This window comes from Phocoena phocoena, chromosome 8, assembly GCF_963924675.1.
Source record: "Phocoena phocoena chromosome 8, mPhoPho1.1, whole genome shotgun sequence".
Lineage (NCBI taxonomy): Eukaryota > Metazoa > Chordata > Mammalia > Artiodactyla > Phocoenidae > Phocoena > Phocoena phocoena.
In genome coordinates, this window is record NC_089226.1 from 105,246,725 (window position 1) to 105,262,790 (window position 16,066).

The 16,066-nt window shown below is 51.7% G+C and overlaps 1 protein-coding gene across 1 annotated transcript in view; it reads left to right on the plus strand.

The window, feature by feature from the left end:
* The window catches only part of LRP5 (LDL receptor related protein 5), a 79,628-nt gene that overhangs the window by 41,443 nt on the left and 22,119 nt on the right, over positions 1 to 16,066 (plus strand). The window contains exons 9-13 of the mRNA XM_065882602.1: positions 771 to 1,060; positions 3,695 to 3,921; positions 5,176 to 5,360; positions 9,830 to 10,153; positions 11,712 to 11,911. Coding sequence (XP_065738674.1) covers positions 771 to 1,060; positions 3,695 to 3,921; positions 5,176 to 5,360; positions 9,830 to 10,153; positions 11,712 to 11,911 — 1,226 coding nt within the window. The remainder of the gene's footprint in view (positions 1 to 770; positions 1,061 to 3,694; positions 3,922 to 5,175; positions 5,361 to 9,829; positions 10,154 to 11,711; positions 11,912 to 16,066) is intronic.

The following is a 16,066-nucleotide window of genomic DNA, read 5'->3' on the forward strand; positions in this document are numbered from 1 at the left end:
AGAGGCCTTTAGTCACAACCTGCACTCCTGAGACAAGGCGATGGAATCAACACACTTAGTTTACCAGCGCCTTTGAAAACACGTTCTTCATCCACTGTGGAACGTGAGGTCCACCGGTTAGTGAGTGTCTGAAACATAAAAAATAAAACCCTAGAGCTAAGAAACATGATATATCCATCGGGTGAGAAATTGGACCCCTCCCTCCCTCTCCCTCTCTCTCATGTAGGGATTCACTGGGAGAGATGGGGGAGAGGATTCTTTTTCTAGCAGAAATACTTAACACTAAATTAAAGCCAATTTTAACAGCACTGCAGCACATGAGTGAGACTAACGGCCTGGCCAAAAATACATGAATGCTAAGTACAGTCTGCTACAATAAGAAAGGCGCCTTTGGCCGTCCTGGGTGCATCTGAGTTCGAGGGCACCGAGAGTGCCGGAAACGGGGGGAGGAACTGTCTGGGTGGCATCTCGGGCTGCGGTCCTGTCAGCAGGCCGGGAGTCCAGGCCCGGCGGGGTGGGGCGGCAGGGGGTGCGATTGTCCCCAGGTCGCCATGAGGATGGAGGAGTCCAAGTGCGGCGATGCCCTGGGCCCAGAGCCAGCCGTTGTTACGTGCCTTCCCCGTGCCTGGGGAGGCCCTGGGTTTCCATCCACCCACCTGCTGTCCCTGTGTGACGTCTGGCAGAAATGAAGCCTCGTACAACCGTGGAGCCACTGCCCACCTCCTCTTTGCTGGGCCTCTGGCGTCTAGAGCCTGTGTCTTTCCGTCCAGGGACCAACCCGTGTGCAGACAGGAATGGGGGCTGCAGCCACCTGTGCTTCTTCACGCCCCGCGCCGCCAAGTGCGGCTGCCCCATCGGCCTGGAGCTTCTGAGTGACATGAAGACCTGCATCGTCCCCGAGGCCTTCCTCGTGTTCACCAGCCGGGCCGCCATCCACAGGATCTCCCTGGACACCAATAACAACGACGTGGCCATCCCGCTCACGGGCGTCAAGGAGGCCTCTGCCCTGGACTTTGACGTGTCCAACCATCACATCTACTGGACTGACGTCAGCCTGAAGGTACGGCAGCTGGGCATCCTCCCTGTGCACCTTTCCCGTGAATACCTACCCGGTGATGGTATCGCCTCAGAGGCTGAAAAAAGGTTTTCTTCCTTTTTTTAAAAAAAGAAATTTATTTATTTGGTTGTGTGGGGTCTTAGTTGCGGCAGGCGGGCGCCTCAGCTGCAGCTCACGGGCTCCCCAGTTGTGGCACATGGGCTCCTTAGTTGCGGCACGTGGGCTCCTTAGTTGTGGCATACGAACTCCTAGTTGCGGCATGCGGGCTCCTTAGTTGTGGCATACGAACTCCTAGTTGCGGCATGCATGTGGGATCTAGTTCCCCAACCAGGGATCGAACCCGGGCCCCCAGTGTTGGGAACATGGGGTCCCATCCACTGCGCCACCAGGGAAGTCCCTTGTCTTTTTAATGGTTTGTTAAAATTGAAGTTTACTTGCTGTACAATGTGAGTTACAGGTGCACGATAGAGTAAGTCACAATTTTTAAAGGTTATCCTCCATTTATAGTTATTATAAAATACGGGCTACATTCCCCGTGTTGTACAATATATCCTTGTAGCTTATTTTATACCTAATAGTTTGTACCTCTTACTCTCCTACCGTGACGTTGCCCCTCCCCCTTCCCTCTCCCCACTGGTAACCACTGTATCTGTGAATCTGCTTCTTTTTTGTTATATTCACTCGTTTGCTGTATTTTTTAGGTTGCACATGTAAGTGATATCATACAGCATTTGTTTTTCTCTGTCTGAATTATTGCACTTAGCATAATATCCTCCCAGTCCATCCATGTTGTTGCAGACGGCAACATTTCATTCTTTTTTATGGCTGGGTAGTATTCCCTTATAGAAAAAGTTTTTTTTTTTTTTTTTTTTTTTTAAAGAACTATAGGGACTTCCCTGGCGGTCCAGTGGTTAGGACTGCGCACTTCCACTGCAGTGGGCACAGGTTACATCCTTGGTCGGGGAACTAAGATCCCGCAAGCTACACAGTGCTGCCAAAAAAAATAGATAAATTAAAAAAAATAAAAGAACTATAATATTTATTGTAACTCGATGCACACCATCAGAACATTAGTGAACCTGTGTTAATAAATAAGCACGAATGATTACAATGAGCAGGTCCAGTGGACACACAGGTGGCCATTTCTAGAGTGACTGTGTGTCCGTGTATTTTTCGATTCACCCCACCCACTCCCTCACGAGTGCCCACTTACTTAGCAAGCTCTTTCTTTGTTCTGGGTGCTAACATAAACATCCTGGATGAATACAGGAAAGACTCTCTCAGGGTCTGGCATACTGGTCCGTGGGCTGGCCTCCGTGTTTTGTCAATAAAGTTTTATTGGGTCACACTGGTGCCCACTTGCTCATGGATCGTCTGCACCTGCTTTTGTGCCACTAGGTTGTGACAGATCCACATGTCCTGTGACACCTGAAATATTTACAGAAAAGGTCTGCTGACCCCTGTTCTAAAGCACCGGACAACTCAAAACGGTTTAATCACCTATCTTTTATTCTACTGTTGGTATTACATGGCTCTTAAAGATTTTTCTGATTTTAAAAGTCACAGGGTTCATTGTAGAAAGAGAGAAAAGTATATTATACAGAAAAGTATAAAGAAGAAAACAAAAACACCTACATCCCCACCATCCCAAGTCAGCCATTGATGTCATTTTACTGTATTTCCTTTGAGTTTTTCCCTGTGTTAGTATTTCTCGTAATCATAACCACGTGCTATGTAGAATTCTGTATCCTGGTTTCTTCCACGTCCCATTATAACAGGTATTTTATCAGCCTGGTACAAACTCTTTAACGTAATTCTTCAAACGTGTAAAATATTCCAGTGCACATATATTCCCTGTCATACTTAACCGTTCCCTTATTTTATTTTATTTTATTTATTTTTTATTTTTTGCGGTACGCGGGCCTCTCGCTGCTGTGGCCTCTCCCGCTGCGGAGCACAGGCTCCGGACGCGCAGGCTCAGCGGCCATGGCTCACGGGCCCAACCGCTCCGCGGCACGTGGGATCTTCCCGGACCGGGGCACGAACCTGCGTCCCCTGCATCTGCAGGCGGACTCTCAACCACTGCGCCACCAGGGAAGCCCCGTTCCCTTATTTTAAATGTTCTTCCAGTTTTTTCCGACTCCAAGTGATACCACAGTAACAGGCATCTCTGTGGGTAAAGCCTCTTCTGTGTTTTCATTCCTATGGATAAAGTTTCAGGAGGAAGATTACTGGGTGAAAGGATACAGTGATTTTTTTTTTTTTTAAGGTTACAACTATTTTGAAGAGTCATGATACATATATATATATATATAATATAGCTTATATATAATGATATATTTTTTATAATTATATACTATTATATAAAATATTTTTACATATTTTTAAATGAAGTATATATTTTATATATATTACCAAATTGTTTCTTCTAAAAAGGTTGTATTTTGCTGCTTTTCAAATGTTCCTTCAAAAACTCAAATGTTGGGAAAAAATTAAAATAAAATATAAAAGAAATAAAAAGAATAAAAACTCGAATGTTGGTGATTTGGTCCCAGGTGTTATCAGTAGTTGCTCCAGGAGACATCTGCAAAAACTCTGGTTTCTAACTGTGTCCCTTTCCTCCTCACCTGCTCCCAGACCATCAGCCGAGCCTTCATGAACGGGAGCTCCGTGGAGCACGTGATCGAGTTTGGCCTCGACTACCCGGAAGGCATGGCCGTCGACTGGATGGGAAAGAACCTCTATTGGGCGGACACCGGGACCAACAGGATCGAAGTGGCCCGGCTGGACGGGCAGTTCCGGCAGGTCCTTGTGTGGAGGGATCTGGACAACCCGAGGTCGCTGGCCCTGGACCCCACCAAAGGGTAAGGACCATTCTTGTCCAGCAGGTGTGTCCCCGTCACCTCTCTACACCAGCCAGTGCGTTGATGACCCGAGGCCGTGGCAGATGGCTGCCCACCTGGCACTCTGCGGTTGGAGCAGTAATGACCGCTACTAGCTTTGAGGTGGCCGGGGCCGGCGGGACCCTTGGAGGTCATCTGGTTCATTTCATAGAGGAGACACTGGGGCCCAGAGCAGCAGGCAGGAAGGGAAGCCTCTGTGTCAGGCACCGCATTGGGCGCTCCCAGAGGGGTCATCTCATCTGGGCATCCAGGGGCCCTGCAAGGGGTGGGTGATTTTACAGATGCAGAAACAGAGGTTCAGAGAAGCTCAGTGATTTACTGAAGGTCACATAACTGGTTAGAGCAGGGCTGGGCCAGGAAGTCCCATGCAGTCCTTTCTAGGCTCCTGTCCTGGGCTTCTCCCCTCCTGCTTCTTGCTGGCCACTCACTGGCGGTTTAAAACCCACCTTGCAAGGCACATGCTTTTATGTGTCAGGCAGCTTGGGGGCCCTGCCCTGGGGCCAGAGAGGCCAGGGTGGAGTCTTCCTCTGCGCTCAGTGCTCAACCCATAAAGCATCAGTGGTGTGTAGGGAGCGCTCCAAACCCTGCCTGCCATGTGCTCTTTCAGGGAAGGGAAGATTTCGGCAGAACAAAAAGAAAGGTCCAGGTTTTAGCGAAAGAACCAGTAAAACGTACACAATTCTGGAATGGGGATTCCTTCCCCGGAGCCACTGCTGAAGAGAGAGGAGGGAGGACCCGTTGGTGGAGACGGCAGAGCTGAGTTTGAGGCCTGACCCTACGATGCCTGTTTGCCTCAGCGTCTTGTTTTCTACCTTCTTTGAGGAGAGGAGACTGTACGCCCCGGTTTGCCCACGTTCTTCCTGCCCGTCCCGGTCACCCTGGCATCCTGTCCAGCTTGGTTAGCGTTTGTCCCTGACGCAGGTGTCCCAGCCTGGATGTCGTGTTGCACGGTCACCCTGTCTGTGCACCCGAATGGGAATATCAGGGCTTAGCTTGCAGGGGGGCTGCTGTGGGACCCCAGGAGGCAGGATGTAGCTCCGTGACTGCTCCCAGAGGGATGGTGGGGTGGAGGGGCCTCCGAGGGTCTCACCTCTTCCCTGCTTCCTGCAGGGATGCCATCGGCACAGCCGAGGAGATGGCGGCAGGTGTGCTCCCTGCCCTGCCGTGAGGGTGGCCGTGCCTGAGCCTGCCCCGCCCTGCTCCCATGTCTTCCAGCTACATCTACTGGACCGAGTGGGGTGGCAAGCCCAGGATCGTGCGGGCCTTCATGGACGGGACCAACTGCATGACGCTGGTGGACAAGGTGGGCCGGGCCAACGACCTCACCATTGACTACGCCGACCAGCGTCTCTACTGGACGGACCTGGACACCAACATGATTGAGTCATCCAACATGCTGGGTGAGGGCCGGTGCGTCCTGCCGCGAGGGGGCATCCCTGCCCTGGGCGTTGGCCATGCTCAGCCCCCATGGCGCTGTGCCCTTGGGCCCGCGAGGCCCAAGCCCCACAGGAGGTGCGGCCACGCCCTGGGTGCTGACCCAGCCTCGCCCCCTCCTGAGGGTTGTCCCTTTCCGCCCCTGGTGCTGTCGCTGTAGATGTGTCAATAGACACCCCGGTGACAGCTGTTCCCTACACACCAGCTGAGAGCCGGGTCCCGGCCAACCCCGTGCCAGGATTCTAATTTGACCCTACACCACATAGCATAGGTTTTCGTTGATGGTGAAACTGAGGCCCACGGAGGTCGTGGGACTTGTGTAAGGTCACAGAGTGCCACTCAGACCCCACGGCCACGTGCTACAGCTCCATCTGACCCTGAATACCTACTGGGTGCTAGGCATTGTTCTGGGACCACTCAACACCTGGGATTAGGTTAAAAACAAAAACAAAAAAACCCTCGCTCCAAGCCACCCAGCAGTGAGGGCAGGATTTGAGCCTAGAAATCACATGACTCTGGACTTCTTGCAGGGGGTGGTTATATTAGCTCTCCTGGGTGATACCACATAATGGGGCTGCCCTCTGCAACCGAGAGAATTTGGCTTCCTTCCTAATCACTGCTGCTGCCGCCACCTGTGGTGGGTGTGGTTGTGCCCATTTTACAGATGAGGAAACTGAGGCATAGGTGGGCTGAACGACTTGTCCCCAGGTACTGTGTGAGCAGAGGCAGGATTAGAAGCTCAGTGGCCTGGTTTCTGCTTGCGGCGGGCTGCACCCACCCTGCATGCTGACTGTCCTGGTGTATGAGGCCAAGAGCAAGGCTTGAATGTGTCTTTGAGACTGCCACCCCCAGCCCCGCAGGGAATTACAAGAGGCTGGTGCCAGGTGGGAAACCAGTCACAGCACAGCTGTGGTTGCCCGAAATAATCAAGCTCCCCGATTACCCCAGAGTAAAGACACACTGGGAGGAAAAGCAGCAAAAACCCTGGAAACCCCCTCACTCTGCAGATTGAGGGTGGTTGTGTGCGTCTAGTCAGGCCGTTTTCAGCCATATTCCCACTGAATGGCGTAGACGTGTAGGGAGCACTTGGTTAATAACAGGGGAGGCCCCGGGCAAGGGAAAGGTGGGAATGTTGCCTGGCGTGGCGCGAGTGGGCATGGAGCGTGAACCTGGGGCCCCGCCATCCTGGTTGCATTCCTGGCCTTGCCACTTGCTATGTGACTTAAGCCAGGTGACTTAACCTTTCTGTGCCTCGGTTCTCTAATGCCGATGGTCCCTTCCTCCTACAGCTGCTACTGTGAGAATTAACTGAAGGCACTTCTCATCAAGTCTGGAGCACAGTCACTGCCCTCTGAGTGTTTAGTTAATGATCGTTGTTGTTGGAAAAGTCCACTGCGAGTCCCAGTCCAGGGCCCGGGGTGGAGTGGGGGCGGGCAGCGTGTGCGTGACAGGCAGTCAGGGAGCACCTTTATTTCAGAGCTATCTTTTTTCTAATGATAAAATAATCAACTTAGAAAATTTCTAAAAATGCAGAAAAACAGGAAGAAAAATTTTAATTATCCATTATTTCACCAGTCAGTAATCATGTGTATTCATCTGTTGGCATATTTCTTTCCAATCTCAAAATTTTTTTGATTGATTTTTTTAAGCAAATATTTTTAACTGTTCATCTCTGAAGATTTTTTTCACTTTTTTCCTTTTTAAAAATCATTTTGAAAACATTATTTCAAATTGTGCCACATGTGATTTTCATTTGGCTTTCTCCCACTCCTGTACAGGAGGAGCACGTCCCCAGGTCACCAATATGTTTTCACTGGTACCGTTTTTACTGTGAAATAGAGCATACGTGAGGCATTCATACAACACACACACTTTGACAAGTGAAGACTTAGAAACCCATGCCCAGGTGGAGGGACAGAACTTGTCGAGTGTCACCGGGCCCTGCACCCGCTCTCCCTCCCTCACGCGGCCCTGAGCCTGCGTGTTGCCGCAGCAGTCCCAACAGGTGCACACAGGTGTGTGCTCTGCGTGTAACTGCTCGGCGGGTCACGTGATCAGACCCTGGTTCGTTTCACAAGCCCTCTGCTGCTGGCGAGAGAACGGCACCAGCGTTCCCAAATGAAAGCAAGGTGTGGGCAGGGCTACCTTCCATCTGGAGTCTCTAGAGGAGAATCCATTGCCTTTTCCATCATCTGGGGGCTGGCTGCATCCTTGACTTGTGGCCCTTCCTCCATCTTCAAAGCCAGCTGTATAGCCTCCACCAGCCTCTCTCTCACTGTCCTGCTCCCTCTTAGAAGGACGCTAGTGTTTGCACTGGCTGCACTGGGAAAATCCAGGATCGTGTCCCCATTTCAAAATCCTTAATTTAGTCATACCTGCAAAGCCCCTTTTGCCGTGTAAGGTGCTATATTCAGAAATCCTGGAGATTAGGATGACCTCTTTTGGGGGGAGAGGGGGAATGTTCTTCTGCACGTAGTTTTTATCAAGCACTTAATTTGTGCCGGCATTTTGACCATTCTACGTGCATGATCTCATTGAATATTTATCACAATTATATCACGAACCTCATTGTGTGTTTTTTATCATAATTTATTACATTTAATTATCATGGATATCCATGAGGGCACTCTTAAGAATAACCATTTTGGGACTTACCTGGTGGTCCAGTGGTTAGAACTTGGCGCTTTCACTGCCGTGGCCCTGGGTTCGATCCCTGGTTGGGGAACTAAGATCCCACAAGCCACACGGCATGGCCCCCCCCCAAAATACCCATTTTTCAGATGGGGAGACTGAGAGTCAAGAAGCTTACATAGCTTTGCCAAGGTCACGTGCTGGTCAAGGGAGAAGCGAGGGGGCCCAGGCTGACTCCAGAACCCGGTTTCAACCACTGTAGTAGACTGCTAGGCAGAAGGTTTTATTTTATCAATATTTAAAAATTTTATTGACATATATATACAGTCAAGTACAAAAAAGTAGTCAAGGGGCTTCCCTGGTGGCGCAGTGGTTGAGGGTCCGCCTGCCGATGCAGGGGACGCGGGTGCGTGCCCCGGTCCGGGAGGATCCCACATGCCGCAGAGCGGCTGGGCCTGTGAGCCATGGCCTCTGAGCCTGTGCGTCTGGAGCCTGTGCTCCGCAACGGGAGAGGCCGCAGCAGTGAGAGGCCCGCGTACCGCAAAAAAAAAAAAAAAAAAGGGAGTCAAGTTGGAGAATTTTTACATACAGGTACTTGTGTATACACAGAGGCATCAAAGTAGCCCGTGTAGCTCCCATGCAGATCAAAGTAGGGAAGTTTCCAGCCCTCAAAAGGCTTTTAGTCAATCTCACCAGCCTCCTCGGGTCAGTGCTGCCCTGACTTCTGTCTATGTGTACTAGCTGTGCTGTTCTAGAACTTTCTGTCACTGTGACTGCACAGAGTGTGCTCTTCAGCATCTGGATTCTTTCACTCAGTCTAATAACCGTGAGAGTCGCCCACATTGTTGTTATTCTTTTTTATTGCTGCGTCATTTCCATTGTATGAAGATCCTACCTTTTAAAAAAAATTATTTTATTTTATAAAGTTACATTTTATTTATCTATTTATTTTTGGCTGTGTTGGCTCTTCGTTGCTGCGCGCAGGCTTTCTCTAGTTGTGGCGAGCGGGGGTGCACGGGCTTCTCCTTGCGGTGGCTTCTCTTGTTGCAGAGCATGGGCTCTAGGTGTGCGGGCTTCAGTAGCTGTGGCACGCAGGCTCAGTAGTTGTGGCTCACAGGCTGTAGAGCGCAGGCCCAGTGGTTGTGGCGCACGGGCTTAGTTGCTCCACGGCATGTGGGATCTTCCCGGACCAGGGATCGAACCTGTGTCCCCTGCATTGGTAGGTGGATGCTTAACCACTGAGCCACCAGGGAGGTCCCAAAGATCCTACCATTTTTTAATTCATCCTACTATTTTTTTTTTTTTAATTTGGCTGTGCTGAGTCTTAGTTGTGGCACATGGGATCTCTTAGTTGCGGTATGCGGGATCTTTAGCTGTGGCACGTGGGCTCTTAGTTGCGGCATGTGGGATCTAGTTCCCTGACCAGAGACCAAACCTGGGCCCGCTGCATTGGGTGCTCGGAGCCTTAATCACTGGACCACCAAGGAAGTCCCTAATCCCATCCTACTATTGACGGACATTTGGGTTGTCTCCTGTTTGTGGCTGTTACACATAGTTGCCGTGCACATTCTCATCTGTGTTGTTTGGGTGGATGCTGCACGCATTTCTCTTGTGCTGCAAGAAGGGAATTGCCCGCCCTCAGGGCAGGTGCCCATCCAGCCTCAGTGGACCCTGCTCGTTTCCCAGAGCGGTCACATGCTTTATGAGCCCGACGCAAGTGGCCAGGCTGCAGGATGAACTGGTTCACCCACAGGACGCCCGTGCGGCGCCGTTGCTGACTCGGTGCCCGTGTGCCTCCACGCAGGTCAGGAGCGGGTCGTGATTGCCGATGACCTCCCGCACCCCTTCGGCCTGACGCAATACAGTGATTACATCTACTGGACAGACTGGAACCTGCACAGCATTGAGCGAGCCGACAAGACCAGTGGCCGGAACCGCACCCTCATCCAGGGCCACCTGGATTTCGTGATGGACATCCTGGTGTTCCACTCCTCCCGCCAGGATGGCCTCAATGACTGCATGCACAACAACGGGCAGTGTGGGCAGCTGTGCCTCGCTGTCCCCAGCGGCCACCGCTGCAGCTGTGCCTCTCATTACACCCTGGACCCCAGTAGCCGCAACTGCAGCCGTAAGTGCCTCGCTCTGCCCCCGTCCCTCACTCCCACATTAGATCACCAGTCTGACTCTGGCGGTTAAGGTGGAAAGAAGCTTTTTATCTGGGGAAACCTTGGTGCACGTTGGCAGTCGGGCAGGTTGTGCACGGCACATGTTGCCTAATGTTACCTGGAGGCTCAGGCTGGGTGGAAGACCTGTTGCTTCATCAAGACACGAGTAGATGGTCCAAGCCCTCAGCTGGCACGTCGCGTGGGAGGCTCCTTGGATGTGAAAAACGGTCCCTGGGGGAGAGCACCCACTTCTAGGGCCAGGCATTGTTCCAAGTGCTTTTTATGGCACTGAATCCTCCAGCCTATGGGGTAGGGAGTGTCACTGTCCCCGTTTCACAGACTAGGACCCTGGGCACAGAGATGTGTAGTTACCCACCCAAGGCCACACAGCTGGTAAGACTTGAGCCAGGTTTGGATCCAGGCAGGCTGGCTCCAGAGTCCCTGCCCTGACCCCTTGCGTGTGGCCTCATGTCCATGGTGTAATCCTCACACCGACCTTCTAAACGAGGTAGGCCTTTTCACTTTCAATTCTAAGAAAAGCGAGGTTCAGAGAGCCTGAGAGTGACTTTCCCATGGGCCCGCAGGGAGAACAGGTGTGTCCTGTTGGCAGGCTTTTCTCCTGTGACATCAGCAGACAGCTAGTTATAACTCGGCCTCTGTGCAGCGCTAGACAGTTTGTAAAGCTCTCTGTCATCCGGGCATTGTGTGAGCCTCTCGCAGCCCTGGGCCTTAAGAGGACTGAGCTTCCTTGGCCCAATTATGTGGATGAGGGACCTACAGCTTCGAAGGGTTCAGGGGCTTGGTCGAGGCCCCAGGCTGGTATGTGATGGGCCTGGGGCCACAGCCTGGGATTCCCCACTCTTGGGCTCCCTTTGGTCCTGTCGTCCTTGCCACTGGGGGCCATAACCTTGAAGGGTCAAGTGGAGGTGCAGGTCACCCTCTGCCCAGAGGGGATGTGACTCGGGTGCTGGCTCCCAAGGCCGGCAGACCCAGGGCTGTGACTTGGATTCATATGGCCCAGCTGTAACTCTGATGTGGCTGCAGCTGGTGGCCTCTACACATCCTGGGTCCTGACAGCCCTGAGGAGTGTCCCCTCCCGGTGTCACTGTTCACGTCACACGGTTCTCAGCCATTCCCTGGAGCACGCAGAAGCCCCTGGCGAATCCCACCGTCACCAGAGCATCACACACACTTATGGGTGGGAGTTGGATGTTCACTACCTTTCCCTCCTTCTGACTTAAGTCTTGATAATCTGAAAAGAAGTGGATATCTAGTTTTAAAATAACACACACACTTATAAAATATGGAAACAACAGCGATGTGTAACATGGAGAATAAAATTCCCCATAGTCCACCCCCAAGAACCAATTTTGTGTCTTTCCAGCCTTTTCCCACGTACATCTCGTAGGTGCGCACGCAAATCTGCTTTTTACCATAAAATGGAAGGCCGTCCTCCCTGCCCCACTCCCTGTTCGGCTCCCAGACGCTGACGCGCGCCCGCCCCCGTTTGCCTCTCTCCAGCACCCACCACCTTCCTGCTCTTCAGCCAGAAGTGTGCCATCAGCCGAATGATCCCTGATGACCAGCACAGCCCAGACCTCATCCTGCCACTGCACGGGCTGAGGAACGTCAAGGCCATCGACTATGACCCGCTGGACAAGTTCATCTACTGGGTAGATGGGCGCCAGAACATCAAACGAGCCAAGGACGATGGGACCCAGGTAAGTGTGCTTTTGGGGGGGCGCGGGGGGTCCTTCCACGAGCGGCTCGCACTGGCGACTCCCAGGCTACCACCCCCTTTTCTTAGCAGAGGGGCACAGTTTGGGGTAAACAGTGATTGGGCTCCGAATATGTCATTGCCAGGTATAAGGCTGAGCCGTGTGAAACCCTTTGACTGTGATTCTGTGTAGAAACTGGATTTTGCAGCTGTTTAAGTAGCAGTGGTGGGCGTCAAACCCCATGGGGTTTTTTTTTCCTTTCCATAGTGGTTCTGTGCAGGGATAGTTGATATTGGTTATTCTAGATTTATCTTTTATTTTAGGGGAGTTGGATAGTCAGTTCTGTTATAATGCAATGTCCGTGTGTCTGAAAATCACTGCACCGTACAAAATCGCCCAGTACAGACCACAGGTCTGATGGGGGAAAGGGGGCTAGGTGTGCAGCCCTCAAAAGGCCATCAGTGGCAAACTGAAAAAAAGAGAGGAACCTGGCAATACAGGGGCCCTGTCCTTCGAATGTTAAATGGTTCGGTACACAAATGCTCCAGCACATATGGCTCTTGACGTTGAAAAGACCTGAAGCTGGCGGAGGACATGGGGGTCGGAAGGTTGCAGCTTGTGCGTTTTTGTGGAACGCTGCAAGGAGGGTTGTCTGAGATGGGACGTATCGTTGTAACCCCAGCGTGGATGGCGTGGCTCCCAGTGCCCGGGGGCTGGGGGTCGCTGGAGGCACGTGTGTCTGTGGGCCCCTGCTCGGTGCGGTGCTGCTGTGTGCTCTACACTTGCCTAGGGTTTCTCCTGGGTGCAGCTGTGCGAAGTGAATGCGAAACCTGCTCTCTGCTCCGACTGTCCCTGATACATCACTGCATGGGGACGAATACATGTTTTCCAAACGTGAGTCTAGCAGAACTGACTCCTTTTCTGTGTTAGGTGTTTGTGACCCGTGCCAGGAAGGACACTGTCACTGCAGCCTCGGGGCACACCCGGCGTATCCAGCCACGTGACAGGGAACTCTGGCCAGAATTCCAGTAGGACGTGCCCGGCTGGTCATGCCCGTTTCTAAAGACTCCTTTCACAAAAGCTACCGAACCCGATGGTCTCTTTCTCAATTGAGTGGTCAGTGTAACAGCTTATGTCGTTGTGGTGAAATCTTGATACTGTTAGAACAGCGATACAGATGCTTGTGAGGGGAGATTTTCAGAAGATTTTCGTGTCTGTAACGTAGGTGTTTCTCTTTCCTACCCTGAACCGGGTGCCAGTACTGCCTGTACGACTGGGCCTCACTTTCGACAAAATACTTCATCCACCCACGATGTAAAGTTAACAAGTCATCCTTTGACGTCTGTGTCCTTGGTTGACGGTAAAAGCCCCGCCTGTGTCCGAGCAGCTGTGATTACCATCTCTGTGGGCGCAGAGCCTGGTGGAAATGGTGGGAATGGATTTCTTTCGTCCCACCCCGGGCGCAGGTGACAGTCGCTTTGAGTCCTTTGGAGAACAGGGAGTGTTAATTGGTGGACCATGGCTTCCTGCTGAGAAAGTGGCTGGGGCACAAATTACCTTCAAGTCCCATGGAGAGGCGTCCTTTTGCATCCTTGTATGGTGTCCAGCAGGAGTGGGGGAAGACTTTGAAGAAAAAGCCCTTCTAGGAACACTTAATCTGGAAAATACTCATTTCCCTTCCTGTGTCTCTTGCTAAACTCCACCCTCTGGTGGCTTTGATTATTAGGGGTGCCACCCCACCTCCAAGGATGGCATTCTTAATTATCATCTACTTGGCTGTCGTTTTTCTATTTAATTTTTGATTCTTTTATTGTGGTAAATATACGTTACATAAAATGGGCCATTCTAACCATTTTTAAGTGTACAGCTCCATGGCATTAAGTACATTGATATTGTGTGCACCCGTCACCACCGTCCATCTCCAGAGGAAGCTCTGTCCCCATTAAACACTAACTCTCCATCCCCCCCATCCCCCCAGTCCCTGGCGCCCACCATCCTGCCTTCTGTCTCTATGCATTTGACAGCACTGAGTACTTTATATAAGTAGAATCACCCAGTATTTGTCCTTTTGTGACTGGCCTTTTTCACTTAGCCCAACGTTCTCAAGGTTCGTCCACATCATAGGAGGTATCAGAATTTTCTTCCTCTTTACGACTGAACAACACTCCATTGTCTGTATAGCAGACATTTTGCTATCCGTCCATCCATCAGTGGACACTGGGGTTGCATCCGCCTGTGAGCTGTTGCTGCGGACTTTCCCACTTGGTTAAGTACCACTTTGTACTGGTGAGGGGGCGGGGTGTGGATTGTGACATTGAATCGGATTCTGCTAAGATTTTTTGCACCGGCCTTAGTGCTGTTCCTTATGGTAAAATTGGAGTTTGGGTTTTATAAAGCCGGCCAGCCGTGTAAAGTTTACCTCCTCGTTCCTGTGTGCCTGGGGTGGGCCGTGGGTGGTGTGTTGTTACAGCATGCACTTTTTTCTCAGCTGGTTGTTCCGATGAGCGTGTGCCCGGCTCCCACACACCCACCCTCCGCAGGGAGCCTGACTCTGGCCGGGGCTAGCTGGAACCTTGCTTTACTCCCAGGCCGTCGGCTGCACTGGGCTGTGGTCTTTGGCCAGAGAGCTCTGTGGCTCTTGGGAAAGGAATGTGCTGGCTGGAGTCGACGCCTGGCTCCTAGGGCCCACAGCTCCTGGGGGTGTCGGTGTTCTTACCTGCAGAGATGCGAGTGACATGCTTCCAGCTGCCCAGCGGGGCTGGACCAGAGGCTGCTGTGTGTGTGTTTGGGGGCGGGGGGTTCCTCTCCAGCTGAGTCCAAGAGGCTGGGCCTGGGGAGGGGGGCTTCTTTTTGGCTGCAAGCCCCCTCTTGACCACCGGGAGACTTCTTGTTTTATTGACTGCTGAAAAGAGGTATATTAAGGGGGTCTGCAATGAGCTGTGATCAGAACATCATCTAAAGATGATTCCGTTCTCAGAGGAGGAACTTTTCATCCAAACTGTTGGTGGCAGCAGCCCAGGAGCTTGGGAAGCCCCTTTGCACCAGGTCAGGTCACCTGAGAACCCAAGGGGACCAGATCCACCAGGGTATCGGCCTCTAGCCTGTGAGGGATGTGAGGGAAGCTCTGGGCACTCTCCTTCTCCTGCATCAGTTCACGAAACAAGGTCCCCTTTAAAGGGATTCTCTTTCGGTGGCTCCGAAAGCCAGGGCTCATCCCTGAGAGGCAGTAGATGGCATGGAGTCCAGTAGCGCTCCCGGGAGAGGCTCGGGGTGGAGACCCGCAGGGAGTGTGAGGGGGAAAACAGACCCCGCGAGGGGCACGTGCTGCCCCTGGGCTCCCGGTATGCACTGCGGGGCAGCCCTGCACCCTCACCTGGCCATGAACCCTTGGCCTGTCTCCCTCAGGGAAGAGGCTGTGAGAGGTGGACCTCTGTGCTGGACACCTATTGTCCTGGCATCCTAAATTTAAAAAACAATAAGATTTGAGGGCCTTCGCTCTGGAGAACAGTATGGAGTTTCCTTAAAAAACTAAAGACAGAACTACCATACGACCCAGCAATCCCACTACTGGGCATATACCCTGAGAAAACCATAATTCAGAAGGCGTCATGTACCACAGTGTTCATTGCAGCTGTGTTTACAATAGCCAGGACACGGAAGCAACCTAAGTGTCTGTCGACAGATGAATGGATAAAGAAGATGTGGCACATATATACAATGGAATATTACTCAGCCATAAAAAGAAACGAAATTGAGTTATTTGTAGTGAGGTGGATGGACCTAGAGACTGCCACACAGAGTGAAGTAAGTCAGAGAGAGAAAAACAAATACCGTATGCTAACATATATATGGAATCTAAAAAAATTAAAATAAAGTGGTTATGAAGAACCTAGGGGCAGGACAGGAACAAAGATGCAGATGTAGAGAATGGACTTGAGGACAGGGGGAGGGGGAAGGGTAAGCTGGGACGAAGTGAGAGAGTGGCACTGACATTTGTACACTACCAAATGTGAAACAGATAGCTAGTGGGAAGCAGCCACATAGCACAGGGAGATCTGCTCGGTGCTTTGTGACCACCTAGAGGGGTGGGATAGGGCGGGTGGGAGGGAGACGCAAGTGGGAGGGGATGTGGGGGTACATGTATGTGTATAGCTGACT